This window comes from Hemitrygon akajei, chromosome 2 (genome assembly GCF_048418815.1).
Source record: "Hemitrygon akajei chromosome 2, sHemAka1.3, whole genome shotgun sequence".
NCBI classification, from domain to species: domain Eukaryota; kingdom Metazoa; phylum Chordata; class Chondrichthyes; order Myliobatiformes; family Dasyatidae; genus Hemitrygon; species Hemitrygon akajei.
Window position 1 is genome coordinate 21,641,364 of NC_133125.1, and position 26,250 is coordinate 21,667,613.

Below are 26,250 nucleotides of genomic sequence, written 5' to 3' on the forward strand. Positions count from 1 at the left end.
CCCCTCCGGTCTTCTCCTATCATTTTGCATTTCCCCCTCCCCCCAATACTTTCAAATCTCTTACTATCTTTCCTTTCGGTTAGTCCTGACGAAGGGTCTCGGCCCGAAACGTCGACAGCGCTTCTCCTATAGATGCTGCCTGGCCTGCTGTGTTCCACCAGCATTTTGTGTGTGGTGTTGTTTGAATTTCCAGCATCTGCAGATTTCTTTGTGTTTGCTAATTGTGGGCTTTGTTCGGTTTGAGGTCTTGATCTTCAAACACACTTTGGCCCAAAGGCATTACTGGAACACTGGAGAAGATGAGGAAATTTATTATAGATATCTACCTTCACTGAGTGTTATCTCCTAAGATGAGAGATATTGTGTATTATTCAGGGTCTTGTTGTGAAACGATGTTGTACAGCTGGGAGCCTTTTCGTTGAGGATCTTCCTTTTGCAGCTATTGTGTAAAGCCTATCTTTTGAGATTGAGAAGTGCAGAGGGGATGGAACCTTGGTTTCAAATTAGAGGCAATGTAGGATGAAGAGTTTCCCATTTGTCCTACAGATTAATTCCACTTCTATGTTAAGCTTGTTGGAGGTGAAGTGCACCGTTGTAATGAGAAAATTAGCAAATAAAAGGCATTGAGAGATCTCTGGATCCATTCATTAGGAACATGGTTTGTATGCCATCATGAACCAGATGTAAGATAAATCAAATTTCTGTGGGTAATGGAATTTGAAGGGGATATTTACACAGTTCCTCCTAATTGATGGAGGAAAAAGTATCTGTGAGCTTATATAGTTGCTGGTGCTGCTGACTGTATTTCTCTTGCAGTTGTCATGCAATGAAGAACACTTCCACTGTGCTTATTGATGGATGAATTTACGCTGATTGGGAAAGCAAATCTTAAGCCTTCAGGAGGCGATGCTTGATAGGGAACTTGGCAGAGAGTGGGGAGAGTTCTTGTAGCTATTCTAAAACTGGACATTTGGGAGGGATGATCTCCAAAGAAAATGAATCACTCTCTAGAAGACAGTGCCCTCATTTTCAATGATGGGATCGTTCATATGTCAGAAAGCTGATATATGACCTATGGGAGATAGAGGTCAATTCAGCAAACTACAACAGTACTACCCTTGTTAGAAGTTTTCAAGGCTTCATCAGAGTTAGGGAGCAGAATGCTGCAAGTTGCAAGAGAGTTTTGTTGAAGTGAGTTAGAGAGATTGGGGGAGAAAAAAAGAGCCAACGTTATGATGGCAATTGGCAGAAAAAAAGAGCTTAAATGTCATGCTGGACTCTGAAATTGAGATATCTGTTCAGAGCTGATTGTTTAGAATTAGAGCGGGAAGATCAGAAGGGTTTATGGAAAACATGGCAGGGAGTGGAACTGAGTGCAATATGTTCAGAGCAATGTGAAGGGGAAGGAAGACTGAGAAGTCTTAAACGCATGAGCCGTTGAAGGTTGTAAGTTTTAATATCTAAAAGAAAGACAAAGCTTCTTGTTTTGCAGTATTTAGTGTGTCCAAGGATAAAGTGGAACTGTGGATCAGAATAATTGCTGTGAAATGCATCGTTGATAGTAATTTTCATTTTGTACTGCTGAATTAGTATCAATAGATGGCAGCAAAATAATTTGCTTTACTTTTGGCTTTTTGTACATTTGCACCAAACCACATTTTAAAGATTATGCTTTTCTAGCTTCCCCAGCAAAATGGCTGAAAATGAGAATTTTTCTTAAGGATTATCCAGCAATTTTTTAAAAATGACTGATTAATTGTGTAATTTATATACAAAAAATAGTTTTAGATGCAATTCATGACAAATATGTCTCAGTCGGAAGTGGTTCCCTTGTGTGACCTCTCTGGTCCTAGAGTAGCCCACCATCAGAAATATAAGAGTAATTTTGAATAGATTGGGTGTGAAGGGAATAGGCCGGGAAACAGATAGGCTTCTGAGTATGAAACTTACAATTTGAAGGAACAGTGATGTTTGCTACAGTGATGTTAGCCTTTCACTGCATATATATTTTTCACTCCCTCTCTCCTGCTCTCCCTCTTCCGCCCCTCTCTCCCCCCCCCCCCCCCCACCCCCGTGCAGTCTTGTACCCTGGCCCAACTCTCACCAGCTGCTGTGTAGCCATCTTTGTGTGCTCATGCAAATCCTCAATCATTCCTATTTCCTACTTGTTGCTCTGTCTTGTTTCTGCTTGCTCTCGTGTCAAATTCTGTCTCGTGCTCTTGTGTGCTTAGAAGGTGATTTAAGTGCGCAAGTATGGAAACCAGGGTTACAGGTAGTGCAGCATTCTCAGATTCAATGTTCAATTTTGACTTCCATTGCTGACTGTGTGGAGCTTTAACCCTATGAGTTTCCCCATTTTCTGGGGAAGCTAGAAAAGCACAATCTTTGAAATGTGGCTTGGAGCAAATTTGCAAAAGGTCAAAAGCAAAGCAAATTATTTTGCTGCCACCTGTTGGTACTAATTTCCCCAGAGAAATTATAAACAGGTGTATGAACGGGAGAAGGCTATTTGGCTCTTTCAGTCAGCTATTCAGTATAATTATGGTTGATTATTCAAATGCAATTCTCAATTCATGCTTTCTCCCAAAAATCACTTGCTCTCTTTAGCCTTTAGAACTATATTTTTTCACAAGATGGTGCCGTGTACGGTGGCCGTGTTGCGAGCTCCATTCCAAATCTACAGTATACTACAAATTTCTACAATTTTCTTAGCATTTTCTGTTCTAGTAGCTGATATCACAATAGATACGATAGGCTGACTCTTCTGAAAATTGGCATTATGTGCTGCCTTTCCGATACTGGGAACCTCTGCTTATGTGATCCAAAGGAGACTCATCTCTTACATCACCACCCTTGGAAGAAACACCCTCGGAGGCGAGGGAGAAGTGCTGGCGTCCTGGTGAGGCTGAAACGGCGTGCAAATCGGCCACCGCTCCCTAGCATACTCCTGGCTAACATTCAGTCCCTGGACAACAAGCTGTGCAAACTGAGAGCCATAATCTCCTACCAGCAGGAAACAAAGGAATCTAATGTTTTGTGCTTCGTGGAGACTTGGCTGACTGAGGAGATACCGGACTACACTAACAAGCCCTCTGCGTTCTCCCTGTTCAGGGTAGGCAGGTCAAAAAACCTCACTGGGAAGAGTAAAGGAGGAGGGTTATGCTTCATGGTCAACAATGTTTGGTGTGATCCCTAGAATGTGCTTGCCCTCGTATGTTTTTGTTCCCCAGATCTGAAATACCTGATGCTTCTGTGCAGATCCTACTGGCTGCCTAGGGAGTTCACGGCTGTTATCATCACAGTTGTGTATAATCCGCTGCAGGCTGATAACTGACCTGGCCATCAAGGAACTGTACAAGACCATCAACACGCTGGAGATTGCACACCCAGAGGCTGCCTTCATCACCTGGTGACTTTAATCGAGCATCGCTGACGAAAGTCTCTCCGAAGTTTTGTCAGCACATCTAGGTGAGCACTCGTGGAGATCAGACACTTGACCACTTACACTCCCTTCTGCAACACTTACAAAGCTCTCCTTTTGATCATCGGCAAAATCATCTTCGATCCTGCTTTTGCCAACATACAGACAGAAGCTGAAACAAGAGATGGCCATAGTTAAAACTGTCCAGTGTTGGTCCGACCAATCAGCCTCCATGTTGCAGGACTGCTTCAATGACATCAACTGGAATGTCTTTCATGATGAGGATGTCTCCGAGTTCATGGATGCAGTCACATGCTTCATCTGGAAGTGCATCGACGACGTTGTCCCCCAGAAGTCAGTGAGGGTCTTCCTGAACCAGAAACCCTGGATCACTAGTCCCGTGTGAGCAGCACTTACTGTGTGACATAGAGCTTACATTGCCAGCAATCAGCAGGAGCTCAAGAAAAGCAGCTATGATCTGTGCAAAGCTATCAAGGCTGCAAAACAACAATACAGGGGCAAGATTGAGTCAAGATTCAGCACACATGACTTGTGGCAAGGGTTGCATACCATCACAGACTTCAAAGCTAAACATAGTGGTGCCGCCAACATCGCGGCCTCTCTCCCAGATGAGCTCAATTGCTTTTACACTTGTTTTAATGTCACTAACTCTGAGCCTCCAAGGAAAGCCACCGCTACAACCTGCAACCTGGTCTTCTCTGAGGCTGAGGTACGCAGATGTTTCCAATGAGTGGACAGTCACATCCCAGGGAGAGTACTCAGGATGTGTGCAGCACAACTGGTAGGTGTGTTTCCAGACATTTTTAATCTCTCCCAGTGTAGAGTGCCCTCCTGCTTGAAAATATCCACTATTGTCCCTGTATCAAAATAGTACAAGGTAACATGCCTGAACGATTGGCATCTTGGCGCACTCACCTCAATAGTAAGCTTCGAGAGGCTGGTCAGGGACTACATCTGCAGCATGCTACTACCCAAACTGGATCCCTTACAATTCACCTACTGACACAACTGGTCAAATTCGATGCAATAACCACTGCTCTACATACTGTCCTTACACATCTGGAGAAGAAGGATGCTTGGACTACAGTTCAGCATCCAACACCATAATTCCATCCAGGCTCGGCAGGAAGCTCAGAGACCTTGGCCTTGACCCTGCCTTATGCAGATGGATCCTGGACTTCCTGACAGATCACTGGCAAGTGGTAAGAGTGGGCTCCCTCACGTCCACCCCTCTCACTGTCAATACAGGAGCCCCTCAGGGCTGCGTACTGTCCCCTCCTTTACTCCCTGTTTACCCATGATTGTATCGCCACCCACAGCTCTAATCTGCTAATTAAGTTTGCTGATGACACTGCATTGATTGGACTAATCTCAAACAATAATGAGGTGGCCTATAGGGAAGAAGTCATCTCTCTGACACAGTGGTGTCAAGAAAACAACCTCTCCCTCAAAGTCACAAAAACAAAGGAGTTGGTTGTGGATTATAGAAGGAACAGAGATGGGTTAACCCCTATTGATATCAATGGATTTGGGGTTGAGAGGGTAAAAAGTTTCAAGTTCCTCGGCATCCACATCACCAAGGACCTCATGTGATCTGTACACACCAGCTGTGTGGTGAAAAAGGTACAACAGTGCCTCTTTCACCTCAGATGGTTGAGGAAGTTTGGTATGGGCCCCCAAATCCTAAGAATTTTCTACAGCGGCACAATTGAGAGCATCCTGACTGGCTGCATCACTACCTGGTATGGGAGCTGTACCTCCCTTAATCGCAGGATTCTGCAAAAAGTGGTGCGGACAGCCTAGTGCATCTTGTGAACTTCCCATGATTCAGGACATTTACAAAGGCAGGTGTGTAGGATCATTGGGGACCCGAGTCACCCCAACCACAAATATTCCAGCTGCTACCATCTGGGAAACAGTACCACAGCATAAAAGCCAAGACCAACAGGCTCTGGGACAGTTTCTTCCACCAGGCCATCAGACTGATTAACTCGCACTGATTTGTGTGTATTTCTATGTTATATTAACTATTCTGTTTATTATAAATTACTATGATTGCACATTGCCCATTTAGACGGAGATGCAATGTAAAGAAATTCTCCTCATGTATGTGAAGAATGTAAGAAATAGTCTATTCAATATTGAATTCCTGAAATGAAATTAATAATTTGGACTCAACAACCTTCTGGAATAGAGAATCCAGAGGTTCCCCCTTTGTAAGTGAAGAAATTTCTCTTTATCTTAGTCCTGAATGGCTGTGACCCTTGCTTCTGGATTTCACACCATTGAGCACCATTTCCTGCATCTTGTTTGTCCAAATGTCATCAGGACTTTAATAAGGTGCTGCTTTTCTTAACTCTAATGAACGCAAATCCAGTTATCCCAATCCTTCAGTCATACAGCACAGAATAGTCTCTTCAGCCCAACAAATCTGTGCTAACCATCAAGTAATTTTTACACTAATTTTAATATCTCCACATTCCCATAACTATCTAATTTCCTACATCCACCTGCAATCTGGAGACACGTTACAGTGGCGAAATAACCTACTGGACTCAGCATCTGTGAAAATTAGTATCCAGAGAAAACCTGCACGATCACACGGAGAGCATACAAGCTCCACATTGATATCATCAGGGGTCATAGTTGAATGCAGGTTACCAGAGCTGTGAGACAGCTGCGTTACCATCTCTGCCAGCACTTCATATGTCATGTATCCATATTTCATATGTAAGTCCTATCATCCCTAGATCTAGCAAACTGTTAATTGTGCTCTCTCCACAGGAAGAACATTCTTCCTCACATCAGGAGATCAAAACTATGCAAAACTATCCTTCTCTTCGAAAACAAGTATCTTTTTCTCTCTCTCTTTTCTAGTTCTGACAGTGTTTGACTGAAATGTTAACTCTTTTTCACTTTCGTTGAATGTTACTAAATGTCCTCTGTATCCATAATGGCACAGTATCTAACCCCCATCCCATACATTTTAATTTTGCACGCTAATCTGTTATAAAAAGCTTTCTGAAATTCAAAATGCATTATATAAGCTGTCTTATGTACTTATATTAATTATGTTTTTTAAAATTATTGTGTTCTTTATCTTAATTGTGTTTTTTGGGCTGCATCAGATCCGGAGAACAATTATTTTGTTCTCATGTACACTTGTGTACTGGAAATGTCATTAAACAAAATTGAATATTGAAGCCACTGGTTATCCCTCACAATCCAAAAAATCTTATTGTTAGGTTAATAGGCTGCTGTAAATTCCCTCAGTGTAGTTGGCTGGTGGGAGAATCAGGATATTAATATATGCGTATATGAAAGTGGATTTATAGATGGATGATTGGGGGAGCAGAATTGATGGGATTCATCAGAGAGCTGGCATGGAAATAATAGGCTGAATGTCCTACATTGTGGGGAAATACAATATGGAATATAGATTATTTGCCTTGTATTCAACACAGAAATAAAGCAATTTTACAATGTCCAATGCTGTAGACATCTGAACAGCAATATTGCTTATCAGCATTTAAGTGCACATCTGCACCTCAAGTCTCCTAAAGTTGCTATTACACTTGCACAGAAATAATGATAAGCAGCAGTAGTATTCAGCTTATCTTAACAGCCAAAGGTAGTCCGTTAAACTCAAGTTCCACTTTTAAAGAAGGGGAAGCCAAGAAAGGGGGAAGGTAGCAGTATTGCTTGAAGAGAATATAACAGTTCTGTAGAGAGAGGATGTGACAGAAGGTCAAAGAATCAATCTGTTTTGTTCAAGCTTAGAAACTATAGAGAGAACACTAAACTGCTAGATGTAGTCTTGGATAGTTAAGTTCGGTGCCTTTAATTTTGCCTAATTTTGCTAGTGTTAAGAATGGAGAGTGTGACAATTTTCTGCAATATGTCCAGGATAATTTTCTGGTTACTTGCACATGAAGGAAAGTGGCATTGTTGGAACTCTTCCCAGGGAATGGGGTGGGTCAAGAAGACCACATTTAAGAGGAAAGACAGTGATTATAATATCACTAAAATTTAAGTTAACTATTAAAAATGAGAAAAGGCAATCCAAATTAAATGTAATTAATTTTCAGGAAGGACAATTTCATTGGGATGGGAGTGTATCTGACCTAGGTAAATTCAAAGTAAAAATTGACAGACAAAATTGTAGCTGAACTATGGTAAGTCTTTAAGGAAGGGAGAGTTCAGATGCAGAGAAAACGTGTTCCCTTAAGGGTCAAAGGGAAAACAAACAAATTCAGAACTCAATGAATGATGAAAGAGATGCAGAGGAAGATAAAGTGAAAAATGATGTTTATGACAAAAACATATTGTTTATAGAAGAAGCAGAGGAGAAGTAAAAATTAAATTGAAGGAAAGAGTTGAGTATGTGAAAAAGATATCTGCTGACATAAACAAGAAGCCTGAAGTGTTCTGCAAGCTATAAATATAAAAAGGCTGAAAATGGGAAAAAAAAAATGGGGCCTCTTAAAGGCAACATACTTTAAAATACGGATCTAGGACAGGAATAATAGAAATTAATTAAGGCAAGCCAACACAGAATTTGTTAAGGGCAAATTATGTTTAAATGGCTTGATGAAAATTTTTGTTGAGGGGATTGGTAGAGTTGATGAAGGTAATGAAGGAAATCAAGGTTTCCAGGAGGTTTATGGTAAAGTGCCACATAATGCATAACTGATTAACATGTCCTTGGGATTAGGTACTGAAGTCATAAAGATATCTTAGAGAGTTTGAGACTATTTTCTTCAGATAAGAACATATTTAAGGGAGTCTTGATAGAAATATAATAAGTGATTAAGGTTTTGGACAGAATGAATCAAGAAAGGCCGTTTTTTTTGCTGAGGCAGTTGAGGACCAGGGAAAAGAATTTGGTGTGATATAAAGTAAAATGTTTTAATGCCCTTTTTGGTTGCAATCTGGGCTTCATTGCCTACATATACGGTGAAGGCAAGTTTCATTTTGGCCTTAAGGGGGAAACTGGATAAGTACTGTATATGGTGGAAGTAAAATTTCAATACTACATAGAGAGGGCAAGAAGTGTTGGAACTAGTGAATTGCTCTGGTTGAAAGAAACCAAATTACTGTCTTTTGGGCTGTAACAATTCTATTATGCTGTCCTTTGACCTGCTGACTCAAACGTCTTGTTTGCTGTACCATTATCAGCTGGCATTTTGATGTTCAGTAGTATTTTGAGTTGGTGCATATAGGGATAAGTTTAACTAATGACATTTGCCTTTTGATTGCTCTCACAAAAATATATGTAGTTTTTACTGTAGCTTTCAGGTATATATTTAAATTTTAATTAATTCAACATGCATATAATTCATTCATCTTTCTAAGGGATTTGAACAGAGATGATTCCAATTAACAGAAGCTATTACTTGTAGTTTGCAGAGAAAAGCAGAATGCATTAATTCTTTCTGTAGCTTAGGTAAAACTGAAAGTTGGGCCAGATTGTGCTGCAGTCCCCTCCCACAATATCTGCCAGCCACACTGAACTCATCTGGATAGAGCCAACCTGACCCTCTACCCTCAGATCATCCTGGTATATGGATTGTATTTCCAAAGGCTCATGGAACTTATGATATTCTGTTGCATCCAAGATTTAGGAATACTTTGATAGAGATATTAAAATTATTTAAATGTAGAGGGATTAATTATTTTTTTAAAATAATGGATCATGTATATAAGTAAATAAAGTACCATAAAATGCTAAGAATTAAAGCATGAACATAAAGTAAAATAATTTAAACTCACCTCCACTTCCTTTTTCCTAAAAGGTCCCTGATCCCATCCAAATGTCAGCAAAAGAAATCCAGCCCTTTTCTCCAGCACATGGGTGTTCTGCAGCTGAGCTCAGTGGTGGAGTGGGGGATGCCCAGCAAGCCACACTAAGCTAATAGGAAAGGGAAAATGAGCATAAAAGACAGTAGACAGACAGAAAGAACAAGTTGCCTAATGTTGGAGGTTTCAATGTTGGGTCCAATGGGCTGCAACATATCCAGGCAGAAGATGAGTTGTTGTTCCTCAGGCAGCCATTGGGCCTCATTATAACTGTGCAGTAGGCCATAGACAGAGAGAGATGTGTAGGAGTGAGTTGGGGATTTTAAGTGACAATTGAAGAAGTTGTCCCTCAAGTCCCTTTTAAACCTTTCCCCCTCACCGTGTATCTATTCCCCCTAGCTACCCTGGAGAAAAGGCTGCTACCATACTCTTTATTTATGTCCCTCATGATTGTATTAACCTCTATAAGAGCACCCCTTATTCTCCTATGCTCCAAGGAATATAGACCTAGCCCAGCCTACCCCTCTCTATAACTCAGACTGTCTGGTCCTGACAACTTCTTCACAAATCTTTTCAGTACACTACGTGGGAAGAAGTGCAAGTGAATCACTGCTTCTGAAGGAAGGACTGCTTGGGTCCCTGCATAATGAGAAGGGAAGATGTGTAAGGACTGCTGTTGCAGGTCTGCTGAGTGACTATATCATTTTCTGTCTTTATTTCAGAGTTCTAGCATCTGTAGTTTGTTGATGTTTATATTCTGATCACCTACATTATCTACTGTAAGTCTATGCCCCCTAGTTTTGGATTTCCCTAACCTGGGGAAAAGATTGCTGCCATCCACCTTATTTATGTCCCTCATGATTGTTGTTGTAATTCACTAGGATTGATGAATTGAACCTTTTTTTAGTCTTTGTTTCATGTGAAAGTGAAACTAGTTACTATGGTAACATGAGCTGTTTTATTAAGCAGTTTAATTTATGGATTAAAATACTAACTGCATAGAATAATATGGATTATTGTTAATATGTTTTTAAAAATCATCTGATTATGAATATTCAGCATGATAGTTGAACTAAATTGAAAACAGTTGCTTGGAATGTATTTATTTTGGCACGATTTTGCTATCGTCAGCTAAAGCAGCTTTTCCCCTTTTGGGGAGAGTTGTGATATGAGATTTAATTTGCATTGTATGGTTTAATTTAGTCTTATCTTTATTGCTGACGCTTGCTGGCATTGCGCTTAGTGCTGCACAATACAATCCTGTAATTGAAGCTGAAAGTGATAAGATGTATGAAAGAAAACTAGAAGCATTGCTATATATAGGTTTATTCAACACCATTTTCAGTCATACCATGCAGCCTATCTGTCCCTCTTTGTTTTTCTCTCTCTTTTTGCTCCACCCCACACTTTTTTGTCTCTTTTCTGACTTTTGTTTCTCTCCCCATCCTCTCCAAATTTGCTTCTGCCTTTAACAACTTTACGTGTCTCAACCCCACAAACCAAAACATTTATGTCTGCCTCAGATCAATCCAATCTTTGTGTCTGTCTCTACTCCCATATTTTGCCTGTCTTAGCATTTTGATTAACCAATTCCTTAATCTAATTTGCTAATTCCCTTTTGACATTTCCTCCTCTGTACTCTTATAATTCTCTTTTTACAAATTCAAATTATGAACCTTAGATTTCATCCAAGTCAGATATAACACTTATTCATATTTATCATCTTTACTACCCAGGGGCATCTTCACCATGACTTAATTAATTCTTCCAGTCATAATTTACAGTACCAGATCTTGCACAGCTTGTTCTCTGGTGGGTTCCAGATTACTGTTCTGTGAATCTATCCGAAAACACTCTATAAATTCATCATCTTAGCTACCCTTGGCCATCTACTTTCCACAATCTCCATGTAAGTTAAAGCCTCCCATGTTCAGAACTCTACCACTCTGTCAAATCATGAGATTACGGTTAGCGGACAGCTCTCCCACCGCAGCCTGGCCTTTTTATATCTGATTTTCACCCAAACCACTCCCACATTTTGCTTTTTTGAATTTATGCAATCCCTGTCTGCTGGACTAAGTCATAACTAATTTTCATAAACACTGCTCAACTATTTGCTACATTTCTCTCTTTCCTTAATGTCATATACCCTTAAATATTCGGGGTTTCCGGTGACATCATCGTCGAGAATGGCAGCTTAAGTCACTAGCTCCTCCGGAAAAACACGTTTTAAGCCCCGATAACCCATCAAATATAGTATTTTTTGAAAAATATTTGAACTGGAAAGAGGGGCAAGAATGGGGAAAAAGAATAGAAATAAAAAAAGCGACACTGCAGAGCCTGCGTCCGAGAGGAGTGCAGCGAGTGGCTCTCCGACCTGACCGCGTGCTAGCGAGGCGGACGCTGGGCCTTGTTCAGGCGAAGTGGCAAGTATCTTTGAAATCCTGAAAGAAATAATGGAATTTCAGAAAGAAATAAAGCAGCAGCTCCATGATATCAAGTCAGAGCTCACCAGCGTCAATCAAAAAATAGCAGTGGCAGAGACTCGAATTGAGAAGGTGGAAGATCACGTTCAAAACGTGGAACGGATACTGAGTAAGACAATAAAAATCATACATAAACTGCTTGACCTGGAGGGAAGATCACGGCGGAAAAATATCAGAATCTACAACATTCCCAAAGGAGCGGAGGGCTCGTCTATGATGGAGTTTGTCAGAAAGTTACTGCGGGACGCACTGGATCTTCCCTCGGCTATGGAGCTGGAAGTCGAAAGAGCCCACCGCGCGCTCGTCCTGAAACCTACCCAGGATAGAAAGTCACGCTCAATAATAATTAAATTCCTTCGGTACAGCACCAAGGCGGAGATTCTACGAAGGGCCTGGGGTAAGAAAAGAGTGTTTTTAGAGGATAAATTAATATATTTCGACCAAGATTATCCCCCCCCCCCCCCCCCGCGGTCCTCCAGAAACGCAAAGAATACTCTGAAGTAAAGCGAGTACTAAAGCAAAATAAGATTAGATTTCAAACTCCATACCCTGCTAAACTTCGAGTCTTTTATGACAACGGGACGCGGTTGTACCAGACAGTGGAAGAGGCGACTACAGACATGAAGGCCAGAGGGTTGCCCGTCAGGATGACCAAAACGAGGGAAAGCCTGACTGAGGAATTATCCCGCTCCACTTGGGAAATAGTGCGAGAATCGAGAAGGCAGGAGACGGGAGGAAGCCGAGAGAAATATATCAGGAAGAGACCGGGAGTTTTCCAAAGACAGTCCTCACCCCCTTCAGAAGAGCCATAAGGTTTGGCTAACTTTTAAAAAGTTGAGAAGCTAAATGGAAGCAAAAGTACACGGTGATATACCTATCTCGAGAAATACTTATTATAATGTGGATTTTATATTACTTAGTTGTTATTCATTATTCACTCACTTACTCCTTTTCCCCACCAGAATGAGAATATATGTATGTGTGCATATATGTGTATGTATATGTGTATGTATGTAAAAATGTTTATATATATGTGTGTGTGTGTGTGTGTGTATATATGTGTATATATTTATAGGAGGAGTACACAGGGAAATCTTTTCTGTGTAATGGATTTGTTCACTGACTTTTATGAATATGGCAATGGGGGCCCTCAACTCACAAGTAGGAGGGGTTATCCCCCACAGCTAGACATTTCCTCTAGCTCAACGCAGGGTCATCTACTAGAGACCTCAGCCTTGGAATCACAAGTTTGTTGCCATTTTTGTTATTATTTGCGTTTCTTGGTTCTTATTTGTTCTGGGAGTAGATTGATTAAGCTTTACTCTAATTTCAATGATACATTAACAGATAAATACAGATGGCTAAGGACAAGGTAAAATTCATTTCTTTTAATGTCAATGGGTTATTAAATCCAATCAAACGTAAGAGAATTTTATCCAAAATGAAAAAAGAACAAGCCCATGTAATATATTTACAGGAAACTCATTTAAGGGATAATGAGCATAAAAAAACTAAAGAGAATGGGCTTCACTAATCTGTTTTTCTCCTCATATAAATCAGGACATGGGAGAGGAGTTGCTATTCTTATCTCAAGTAAGCTAAATTTTGAAAAAGTATTCAAAATGGGAGATAAAGAGGGCAGATATATTCTGGTAAAGGGGAATATAGAGGGCAATTCAGTTACTCTATTGAATATATACGCACCCCTGGGAAGTGATATTGGTTTCTTTCAGAAAATTACTGATATTATGGTAACGGAAGCAGAAGGTCTCTTAATATGTGGTGGGGGAGACTTAAATTTACAATTACAACCAAACTTAGACTCTTCCAATAGAAAAACCTATGAAACAAAATCTTTACATAAGAAAGTTAATACACTTTTTGAGGATGTATGGTTTAATTGATATATGGAGGGACCTTTTCCCTGACAGAAGGGATTACACTCATTATTCTGCTCCCCATTCTGTATATATCCTTAAATATGCAGATCCCAATCAATATCTTTCTGAAATGTTATCAGATCATACCCTGCCGAAAGGTCTCTGCCTGAAACGTCCGACTGTACTTTTTTTCATAGGTGCTGCCTGACCTGGTGAGTTTCTCCAGCATTTTGTGTGTGTTGCTTATTTATTTTTGTTTGTGCCATCAATTCATTTGTTTGAGCACTCTGCATTCGTGTTCAAAGCCTTTGCATTTATCTTTTTATTATTTCTGAACCTCTTGCTTTATCTGTTTTGCTCTCTGGTTTGTGCTCTTTTTGCTTTTTCTGTCACCGTTTCTTTATCATTTCCCACATTTGTACCTTTCCCTGTAGTATTAGTGTCTGATAAATCCCTGTGATTTATGTCATTCTTGGAACTTCATCCCTTCTTCCCACTCTTGGATTTACACTCCGCACAACTCTTATATGACTGGTTAGAATACTAGTTAAATGGCTGGTTAAAATACAGGTTCCAGTGTGACTCAGAGGTTCCAGTACAGCTCCTGCTTTCCCTCATTAGTAAACACTTACTTTTTCTAATATATTAGACATGCCTAAGTTTTTGTTTGGTGAGTTTAGAAAATATTAATGATTTATGTGAAGCTTTTTGCATTTTGCTTTATGTTTACATCTGAGTCCATCTATAAATACTAGTTGAGCATGATATTCAGAAAAGCTGCACAAGCAAGTTGGTGATTTATGCATTGAACTCTACTTGTGTGGTTATGAGAGCCACTGATGATCTCACAATTAATTTGCTGACAAATCTGGATCATAAGTTTGACAACGTATCTTTTCTGAAGGATGATTCCCCTCTGCAGAACAGGCACTACACTCCTTCACAACTCTTGTGTTGACTGGAGATCACAATGCACGCCTTCCTCATGAGGAAACAATTCATGTGGACTTTTTCTCCTTATTTCTTTGCACTAATGCAGATGAGTTAATCAAAAGTATGATGTCAGCAACTTTTAGCTTGCTGCTGAAATTTTTCATTCTGTTTTCATCCCTATCTTTTTATTCCTGCTTTGCTGTTTGAGATAAGCAGTTCCCAACCTTTTTTTTTAATGCCATTAAGTCTTGCTGTTAACCGAGAGGTCCATGGACTCCAGGTTGGGAACCCCTGTTTGAGATGAAATCTTCAAAAAGCTCAAGTTCCAAAAGCTGCAAAACTGCCTTCCACTCAAACACCCTATTTTTGCTGTTAAAATTGATTTCAGTAACTTAATGTGTTAATATTTCAGTTTTCTTCACAAGACTTGGAATAAGTGGGTGCACTGGGGAGAGATATGGTACCCATGAATTGGGGTTGCTGTTTTTCTATCAAGGGAGCAGACAATTTCCAATTTTGGCCTCTAGTTCTGGTTAAATTTCATACCTGATCTGGAGACTTTAAGACAATTTTTTTTCATTCTTCATTTCATTACCTTTCATTCCCCTCTTGATGTTTTTACCACTATTTTTCCATGACCATAAAAGAGTTATCCCTTTTGGATTAAGAGCCTGATGGTTGCGGGATAATAACTGTTTCTGAACCTGGCGGTGTGGGTCTTGAGGCTCTTGTACCACCTTTCTGTTGGCAGCAGTGAGACGTCAGCATTGCCTGGATGGTGGGGGTCCTTGATGATGAATGCTGCTTTCCTCAATTGTGCTCCATGTAGATGTAGCTCAATAGTAGGGAGGCACTACACTCCCCACTAGTGGATTAGGGTTGTAGTGGACTGGACCATATCCACTACTTCAATCTTCTATCCAATGTCTGCTCTCTACAGTTTCTGAGGATTTCCAGTTTTGTTTCTGTACTTCCCCTTGCCACTGATCAGATTCCTTGAAATTATTTTAATTGGAAGAAGTGCTTTATGCCAAAATTGTTAATGTATTTGTTGACAATAATGAACTAAACATTTACTTCTAGCAATTTCTGTTTCAGATTTGCAGTTTTTGTTTGCTTTATAATTAATAATACATAGTGGTTTATCTTTAAATGTTCTGAAATTTTAATTTCTTGCAATTAACCCTGATGTGATTAGGTATGCATTTTTTCTAATTGGCGGAGATAATTCACAGTGTTTCCCAGTGCATATTTTAAAAATTATTTTATGCATAGAATTGATTGTTTTTGTGAATTCTTGAAAAATTAAAATATTACAATCAATTACAAGTCTTTGGAAACTCTATTTAATGTAAACTCATGAGGTAATAAAGCTATGAAACAGTACTGACCATCAAACACACATTTACACTAATCCCATTTTTTTTTCTCACATTGTGATCGACAGTCCCAAATTCTACCTCTCATCAACATACCAGGGTCAATTTACAGTGGCCAACTAAACTGGTTTCGGCCCGAAACATCGTCACTACCTCCTCCCATAGATACTGTCTGGCCTGCTGAGTTCTGCCAGCATTTTGTGTTTTTATAAATTACCAACTTGCACATTTTGAGGATGTGGGAGAACAAACAGTACCCAGGTAGAAAAGCACACAGTCACAGGGACAATGTGCAGCTCTGCATAGACCAGAACAGGAGTCAGGATCAAACCAAGTTCATTGGTGGTGTATGTCAGCAGTTCTGCCAACTGTGCCACTGCACTGTACTAATTTAATAAAATAGTAAATCATGTCATTTGATACTGTGGCTTCTGTAAATGTTGTGTTGCTTAATATAATGTATTCTATATGGAATGTAGAACAGTCCCCGTAGCCTACCATGTCTGTAGCAGCTATGATGCCATTGCAAGCTAATCCCATCTGTTTGCACATGGTCTACACCCCTCTATTATATGGCCTGTTCTTCCTATCTAAATGTCTCATAAATTTTGGTGCCATATCTACTTGCACCACTTCTCCCTGTCTGTTCCAGGCATCTGCTGCCCTCCATGTAAAATATACTTAAAATAAACCTGCCTCATAAAGTTCCTTTAAACTTTCCCCCTCTCATTTTAAATCTGCACCCTCTAATATTTGACAATTCTGCCATCTACCCTATCTATCTCGGTCAGTTAAGCCACAGTCCCTGAAGCTTCAGAGAAAACAGTCTAACCTTTCCCCATAGCCAACACTGTCCAGACAGTGTCCTGGCAAACCTCTCTAGTCCCCACATTCCTCCTGCAATGCAGCAACCAGAACTGCACACAACACTGCATATATCAATTTTTAAGCCTTATAGTATAAAACGGGCCCTTCAGCCCATCTCCTCCGTGCTGACTGTGTTGCCCAGTATGCTAGTCCTAACTGCCCATGTTTGGCACGTAGCACTCTAAAGCTATCTGTGTACTTAACTTTTTGTCTTTTAAATGTCACAAATGTGCCTGCCTTAACCGCTATTTCTGGCAGCTCGTTCCAAATATGCATTACCCTTTGCATGAAGATGATGCCCCTGATGACCTTTTAGTTCTCTTGCTTCAGATCTTAAACCTATGCCCCCTTGTTTTTAGCACCTCACTCTAGCCCTCATGATCTTATATGCCTCTGTCAAAATCACCTTTTACTCTGCTCCAGGATATGTAGCCCAACTCAAGTTCCACACAGATATGTGGGGAACCCATCCCCGTCACTCCCCAGTGTACAACATCCCAAGTTTGATCTCAGGCTATATTGAAGTATTTAAACATTAGTATATGAATTGAATAAGGGTAACCTGATTAAATCTTGATTAGGCCACAAATCTAAAATCTAGAATACAAAAGAATGTGTGCTTTATTGTAAATAATTTGTATTCTTTTTTCAGGATAGAGGAAAAGATAGGGTTTCAAAATTTGACTCCATTCGACATTCCATTGCTGGGATCATGCGATCACCAAAGAATTATTTGAGCTCATCTGTAAGTAACTGTATTTTCATATGCATTATTTGACAGGTAATTCAGGCAAATACCTTGCCTTTTTTTAACCATTAATTTTCAGAACAATCCTAAATGTTTCTGCAAAGTATGGAATTTGTGTCTTCTGCCTAGTTACCCAGAAAAGATGGAGGTAGACAATTTGTATTGCTGCTTTCATATGTGATTCCTATGATAATCTGGTGCATTTTGTTTCCGGGGCAAGTAACAATTAATCATTTTGAAGTCAGTCGTGTTCCAGTTCCTTTATTGGAATGCATTGAATAAATAAGTTGCCTCTTTTTTAATTATAAGGGGTGTAGAGTGAATATTATTATTTTGTTATAATTATTAGAGATACAGTACGGTAACAGACCCTTCCTACTCAACAAGCCCACATCGCCCAATTATACCCATTAGCCTGCTAACCAGTATGCATTTAGAATGTGAATGGAAACCAGTGGAAACCCACTCAGTCCTGGGGAGAATATATAAACTCCTTAAACCAACCATTACTCAACTTTTCCCCTTAACAGAGAGTCGCAAGACCAGTTTAAGCAAAATTTTTCACACAGAATGTGGTTACAATCTAGAATATAATGCCTGCAAAGGTGGGGGAGGCTGGTACTCTCACAATGTTTTAGAAGTATGTGCGCGTGAACTTGAATTGCCAGGACATTGAAAGCTCAAAGTCAAGTTTGTCATATGCACAAGTACATACTTACACAGTGGTAATGAACATTTATTTGCAACAGCGTCACAGGCACATAGCTTCAGATAGCCTCTCACACAAAAATAAACATAAGTTATACACTTTTACAAGAAAGCACAATTAGAACAAAAAGAAAGTCCATTGTAGTGCAAAGTGGTCATAATGTTGCTAGACTGAGATAGTGATTAGGGTTGTGCAGAGCTGATGGTTGAAGGGAAGTAGCTGTTCTTGAATCTGGTGGTGTGGGATTTTAGGCTCTGTATCCCTTGTCCAGTGGTAGGTGCAAGAAGATGGCATGGCCCAGATGGTGGTGATTAGTAACGACAGATAGAGCCTTTTTGAGGCAGCAGCTCAGAAAGGTAGTAATGATGGTGGGGAGGGATGTATCTGTGATGCACTGGGCAGGCTCTGCTACTCTCCCCAACTTCCTGCGTTCTGTACATCTACTGCAAGCTGCAGCAAATTGTTTTTGTATACATGAGTATATGGTGGTTAGCATTGACATGCTGAGCTGAAGGGCTGTTTTGATTTTGATTTTGCAAATGTAATTTTTTAAAAAGAAACATTTATTCACGTGCTCATAATGGGGAAAATTTGGCAATGTATTAAAATCAATGCTTTGTTATTTTCTGCATAATCATTCTTCTTAAATAGTTAAAACAAATATTTTAACTTTTTTATAATTAAGGAATTGAATGTGATTGACATTTTATCTAGATATTGAGTAATAATTACAGGAATGAATCAAGTGTGTGATCCAATTCCTTTGTAATTTGAAATAGTTCATTATCAGTTTTTGCTTTCTGTTTCTTTCTTGATCTCTCATTCTTTCTTGTACGTATACAAGATGGCAGCAGGCTAAACCAAAGAAACAATTTTTAATTTCATATAACTTAGATTTTGTTTGGACAACTGTATTTATTAAAGAGAGATTGCAAAAATCAGCTTTTGGTCATAGACCAGAGGCACATCTTGTTTCTGTTGGTCTGTTGTCTTCATATTTTAACTAAATATAGCATAACATTTTCTGTTGTAGTGGTAACTGTCCTATCATTATTTGCCAGTCTTGTACAGTGATATGGCTTTTGTATTAATGTATGTGTACTGAAATTTTAAAGGTTCAGCAGGAATTCATTATTATTTAGCGGGTCTTACTAAGGAATCATTTCTACCATAATTAATGGAAATTATTGACATGATGAAAGTTTCCTGTGTTAACAAGCTTCTAATTATAAAATATCTTGGAAATGTTACAGCATTCCATCAAAATTTAATACTTTCTAAGCTACTATTATTATTTAGAATACTCAATTTTCCTATTAACTGCCTGGTTTTTTTACATGTGGAATTTCAAATATAATTGTTTTAATGTAGTATTACAGATTGCTTGGACATTTTTCAAAATTAAGAACATTTTATTTCTTTTAGTTCTTTGATGTGATGCCTTCCAGTGAGAAACCATTATCTGAACAGGACTGGTATCATGGAGCAATTCCTCGGATAGAAGCCCAGGAGCTGCTGAAACAGCAAGGGGACTTCCTAGTCCGAGAAAGTCATGGCAAACCTGGTGAATACGTCCTTTCTGTTTACTCAGATGGGCAGCGCAGACACTTTATCATCCAATATACAGATGTAAGTAGTTGTGGGGGTAAAAAAGCTTTGTTCTTCCACTGATAAATTTTTGTGCAAGTTTAAGTTGAAAATGTGAACATTTCATCCTTGCTGTGCTGCAACGTCACTCCTGAGGGATCAAGGATTATTCTCTTCCACTTCAGTTCTGAGCATTTGAAAGAGCTGAGGAGACCAATGTGGACTCTGCAGATTCTGGCTTTAGAGATGTTTGACAATGAGGGGTTAGTTTATTTGGGAGCTGAAGCTCTCTTACCACTGAATTCACTGGACTTTCAAGTACCTCTAATGAAGTGCCTTCCCAAATATTCATTTTGAGCAGAATAAGTAAGAGATCCCTTGAGCCTGTGAAGGTATTACACTTTCTCAGGAAGCTTTGAAAATCTCCTTGAGTCAGTTCCACTGTCTGTCTGATAATTACTTACCATGACAGATTTCAAAGTAGTGTCATGATTCTAGTGTCATGATGTACCAATCAGACCCAAATATGATTACAGTCTTGATTCTGGACTGGTTGACGTGGAACTGAATTCCGATGTTGATTTATATAACCTGCAAGTGGATTTGAAGGATTCTGCAGTGTCAGTGTTGACAATATTTCTCTACTGCATTGAGGTGCCTCCCATCAGTAGTCCATGCCTCAGAATTATACAGTGGGGTGGTGGGGTCAGGATCACTTATCTAATGTTTTCTTGCATTTAGGAATTGTGACTTGAAGTAAACAGTTAGTTTATTTTCTCTGTGTAAATTACTTAATTGGCATGTCGAAGATTGAACATGCACGCCCACCCCACTCCCATACCACCACCTCTAACACCCCTTTACATAAAACCTCTTGATATTCTCTCATTGTGAGGTGCTTATTTTGAAATAACAGTCTCTAGTTTCCAGTTAACCAAAGTAATTGATTTGCCTTGTTATTTCTCTAAACATATGAAATTCCCCCAGCACCTCTTCAGTTCCTTGCTTACTCCTGGAGGATTTCTTTCCAATGTTTGTCCCGTGTAAACATATATGCTCCACAAGTATTATAAGTGCAGAATTTTGCAACACAAGTAGAAGCAGTTCAACCTGTGCAGAACTCTATTTATGTTCCAGTTTGAGTGTGTTAAGCTTTCTCTACTCTTCTGTAGGTGCAGTTTATTTTGATTCACCTTCTAAGATATGCTTACACCTCAATTTGTCCTGCTGAATCTGTTCTTAAAGTAGGCCTGTCATCTTATTTGGCATGCCGGTCTTTAAAAAGGAAATAACTGCTCAAGGGACTGCAGAAAGCTTCCAGAAGCTCTGTGTCTTTCCAGTGCCTCTTCTCCAACTCACATCACCCTATCCCTCAACCTGGGGCTTAACTGCAGGATGTCCAGTTATAAACAAGAAGCCATCTGCCACTAAGTTTCTTTTGTTTCATATGCTTGTTATCTCTGTGCTAATGATCATTGCTAAAGTACATCAAAAAGAAAATGCAGCAAACATTCAGAAGGTCAGGTAACATATATGGAAAGAGAAATAAAGTTAACATTTCAGATTGAGGACTTCATTAGGTCCTTCATTAACTGTTTCGCTTTCCAAAGATGAAAGGGAATTTGGACCCCATATTTAAGAAAGTATGTGATGATTTGGAGAGGGTCCGGAGGAAGTTTAGGAGAATGATCACAGGAATGAAAGGGTTAACTTGAGCGTTCGAAAGCTCTGGAGTTTAGAAGAGTGAGTGGGGAATCTCATTGAAAACCTACTGAATATTAAAAGGCCTGAATATAGAGTGGACATGGAGAGGTGTTTTCAGTAGTGGGAGAGTTTAGAACCAGAGGGCTCAGTCTCAGAATATAAAGATGTCCCTTTAGAAAATAGATGAGGAGAGATTTCTCAAGGCAGAGGGTGGTGAATCTGTAGAATTCATTGTCACAGACAGCTGTGAAGTCCTCGTCATTGGGTGTATTTAAAGCAAAAGTTGATAGTTACTTGATTAAAAAAACGACATTAATGGTTACAGGGAAAAGGCAGGAGATTGTAGTGAAGAGAGGAAAAAAAATTCAGCCCTAATCAATTAAATAGTGGAGCAGACTCAATGGCTGAATGGTCTAATTCTGCTTCTGTGCCTTATGGCCATATGATGGCTGAGTGTTCTCTGTTTTTATTTCAGATATCCAGGATCCACAGGTTTATTTATTATTTGTAATACTATAAATTGCTGGACTGTTGCTATTTGGTTTGCAAAACCTTTTAAGTTTATCTATAATTCTATGTACTTTTCAATCTTTTACGCAGAATCAATATCGATTTGAAGGAACTGGATTTCCCACGATACCTCAGCTTGTAGAATACCACTACAGCACAAAGCAAGTAATCACAAAAAAATCAGGAGTGGTCCTCTTAAATCCTGTTGTTAAAGTAAGTGTACTCGGGCAACTAGATTAGAGAATTTTACTTTAACACAAGTTGAAATTAGTTGATCTGAGCAGCACTGTTAAGCAAGCATTGAGTAATTCAGTCAGTATTTTGTAGCTTTCCCTTCTGAAGCCTGCTGCTAAAATGGTTACTTTATTCAAGTCTTTCACACTATGTAATACAAATAATAAAACAGTAAAACTTCTTCATTTAACTCTTTCATGATTAAAATATTAAATCCAAATTATCTGATTAGTTTTGTACTAATAGTCTAAAATAGTAAATAGAATATTAAGCTGGCAGATAGTAGGATCGCTGTGAAGTGGATAATCTCTAGTAAAGATCTGAATCTGAATCAGGTTTATTATCACTGACATACCGTAAATTCCAGTGTATAAGCTGAGAATTTGGCCCTACATTTTGGTCCTAAAATTAGGGGGTCGGCTTATACAGAGGATGCCAACTTTGGAAAAACAAATACATGGAAGACGGGTCGTCTTTGTTGGCTGTTTTTGAGTCAAATTCGTTCCACTGTCGACGCATGAATTCTTTGAATGGCTTGTTTAAAGTCACATCTCGTGGCTGGAGCACGGACATCAAACCACCGGGGATGTCTGCAATGTCCTTATTTTCAGCTTTCAATGCTGCTTTTGTCTCACCTGACAAGTGCGCTTTGAACATGTCCCAGACAAGTAGCGACTTTTCCTTCCTGAAACCTTTGGGACGTCAACGCCACACCTCTTTAACCTACTTTAAGCAACCTGCTTTGTCCATCCAGCAGCGTTCTTGAACGTAAACAATAACACCCCACGGGAATTTTCTGAGCAATCTTTGTTTTTTGTCTCAACACAAGATCACATTTATTCATAAATGGGGTGCACCAACTTTGCATAGCTTTGAAATTTTTGCTGACCTCACGGTGTTTTTCATCCCATTTCAACGCTTGAACTTCAATCATTTCTCTGGTAACTATGTATCCAGACGATCACTGGTGATTCACCCACTCTAACGCTTTTTCTTCCAGTTCTGGCCACTGGCATGTTTTCTCGCAGTTTGCACATTCGTCTTTGACATTTCCCTCAGCGTGTCCTCTACCTTTCTCCACTCTCTCACTTGTTTCTCGTTTACACTAAACTTCTTAGCAGCTGCAGAATTATTCGTTCCTTTAGCAAAATCAACAGCTTGAAGCCAACATCATAACGCATTTGTTTTAATCTTTTGTACATGGTGGTTGCAAACTCAATACTGAGTACAAGGCCTGATCCCGCCACCCTGTGTTATGTTTTAACGAGATTACGATGGGCGCTAAATGGTTTCACGGGGGTATGTTTCAGAGGATTCTTTTCCATTGGAAACCTGATCCAAAATTCCTCTCCCTGATTTATTTATTAAGAATTCGCCTATAACGCTCTACAATGTGTAGGCCTGTTTTCTTAGTAGGTACAGGTTCACAAAATTTCCGGGGTCCGGATCCGGCAAAGCTGAGTACCGGCATGTGAGATCTTGTGATCTTTTCTGGTTAAATCAAAAACCTCTACAAAGGGGGTCGGCTTATACAAAGGTGACTTGAAAATGGGTAGTTGGCTTTACTCCGGGTCGGTTTATACACTGGAATTTATGGTATGGCTTGAAATTTGTTGTTTTGAAGCAGCAATACATTAAAAAATACAGCAAGTTACAATAAGAAATAATAAAGTAAATAAGTTGTCCCAAAAGAGAGCAAAATAGGGATGTAGTGTTCATGGATTCAAAGGCTCCCACCTTTTTATTCAGGCATCTTTTCCCCTACCCTTCCTTCTCAGTCCTGAAGAATGGTCTCAGCTGAAACGTCAAATGTTTATTCTTTTCCATGGATGCAACCTGACCTGCTGAGTTCCTCCAGCACTTTGTTTGTGTTGTTTTGGATTTCCAGTATCTGCAGACTTTCTCATGTTTGTGATTTGAACCTCTCATTTTTTAATGCTTCTAAATATCCCTGAGGTTCAAAGGCCTTTCGAAAATAGTAAGAATCAAATAAACAATTGATTTTTAAACTGTTAAATTATTTCACATTTTAAAAAATGTCAAAAATAAAGATAATTGACATTATTATTGTAAACTCAAATGATGAAATGAATTTAACTAACTTTGCTCTTTTCTTTATTCAACTATAAAACCCCTATTCAAATAATTGGATGACAGGATTCTAAACCAGGCTCCAAAAGCAGTTCCCATGGTTTAAATATTAAGGTCCTGTTCTGTTGCCAGACCTCATACACAATCCATTGATGGGGATTGGTGATGATTTATCAGCTGGAATCAGTCAGTAGTTCTGGCCCTCAATTCTAGAACATACTGGCAATTTATACTAGTGAATGCTGACAAAACCCACCATCATTTTGGCCAATAATCCCTCTTGTTGTGGACTACCATGACCAACATTTCAAGGGTTTCTCATGAGCATTTTTTTTTTGACCCAGTGGCTCCTGCATTTGGGGTGAATTTTAAATTTTAATTTAAAACCAGCACATTATTATTTCCAGATTCTTCTATAAAAAAAAATCAAAAATTCCACAGAGTAATGTAACCACTTAAACTACTTCAGTTTTTATTCATTATGTGCCGGTACCTACAAGACACAAAAATGGGTGACCAGAGTGCCTGAATTTAATTACGTAAATTAATTAAATGAGGTCAAAAGCTGTGAGGCATAATTTTATTTTCACTGGTAGAAGAAGTTGAAGGAAAATGCAGATTCTCTTGACCAGACAATGGTAAGGGCTTAGAACTCACTGTCAGAAAGTGAGGCGGTGGCAGAAGCTCTCACCAAATTTAATCAGTGCTTAGATGTTTACTTGAAGAGCTGTGATTAGTAAGGAGATGGAGCAGTTGCTAAAAGATCAAAATTTCCACATGTATTTTAAGAACGTTTAGTTTGATTAGCACCAACTTTACAGTCTTAATGGTCTTTGTTCTTGATCTACAGTCTTACTTAGGTTCTGATTAGCCAGGGCATCAAAAGGTATGGGGAGAAAGCAGGAGAGTTGGGATGACTGGAAGAATTGGGATCAGCCATGATAGAATGGTGGAGCAGATTCGATGGGCCGAATGGTCAACTTCTGCTCCTATATCTTATGGTTTTATGGTCTTGTTATAAACTTAGATGGTTCTATAAACTGCCTCATTTAATGGCAATGGACCAAAAGCAGATCCCACATTTTAAATGTTAAGTTCCCGTTAAGATCCCCCATACATCCGCCTACCTGCTTCAAGCAGGCTTCAATTATACTGGTGCCTAAGAAGAATGTGGGAATCTGCCTCAATGACTGTCATCCAGTAGCACTTGAACACACTGTGATGAAGTGCTTTGAGAGGTTGTTGATGAAAAATATAAATTCCTGCTTAGATCCACTCCAGTTTGCTTACTGTCACAAAAGGTCAATAACAGGCTTAGTCTTGGAACTCCTGGACAGCAAAGATGCATATCAGGATGCTCTTCATTAACAACAGTTTGGCATTCAATACTAAGATGCCCTCAAAACTAATCAATATGCTTCAAGACCCAGGCCTCAGTACTTCCTTGTGCGACTACCTTAGTTCTGTCTTTCAATTTTTTGTCCTTTCCATCAATTTATCACATTTTCTTTGCAGCTTCTTTTGTGACACTCATTGTTTATGACACTTCCTGTTTTAATATAATGCGGAAGTTCAGCCACTGACTGATTTAAATCTATATCCAGATTAAATGTTCGCAGTAAATCTAGCAAAAATATTTGAACTTTGCAGAATACTGCTACCAAATTCTAACTGAATGCGTTGATATTGTATGTTTCAAGCTATCTGTGTGTTTCAAAGGTCAGTAGTTTATGACTAAGAACAGCATTGTAATGAAAATGATGAATACAAGCATTTATCTACATGATGTGCCCATGATATTTATGGTAAAAATGGTAATCTGACCACTTGAAGAAATAAAATTCCAAAATGCCTGTGCATAAATTGTGTGTAAATAATATG

The 26,250-nt window shown here is 39.2% G+C and overlaps 1 protein-coding gene across 4 annotated transcripts in view; it reads left to right on the forward strand.

Moving 5' to 3' along the window:
- fer (fer (fps/fes related) tyrosine kinase) overlaps nucleotides 1–26,250 on the forward strand; it is a 156,440-nt gene that overhangs the window by 108,596 nt on the left and 21,594 nt on the right. For 2 of the 4 annotated variants that reach the window (XM_073068125.1, XM_073068117.1), the window contains exons 10-13: nucleotides 6,227–6,292; nucleotides 17,439–17,531; nucleotides 19,669–19,872; nucleotides 22,135–22,257. In XM_073068125.1, the coding sequence (XP_072924226.1) occupies nucleotides 6,227–6,292; nucleotides 17,439–17,531; nucleotides 19,669–19,872; nucleotides 22,135–22,257 (486 nt within the window). Of the gene's footprint in view, nucleotides 1–6,226; nucleotides 6,293–9,818; nucleotides 9,924–17,438; nucleotides 17,532–19,668; nucleotides 19,873–22,134; nucleotides 22,258–26,250 lie in introns of those variants that run through there. The other 2 variants (XM_073068134.1, XM_073068143.1) reach the window with 2 other exon arrangements.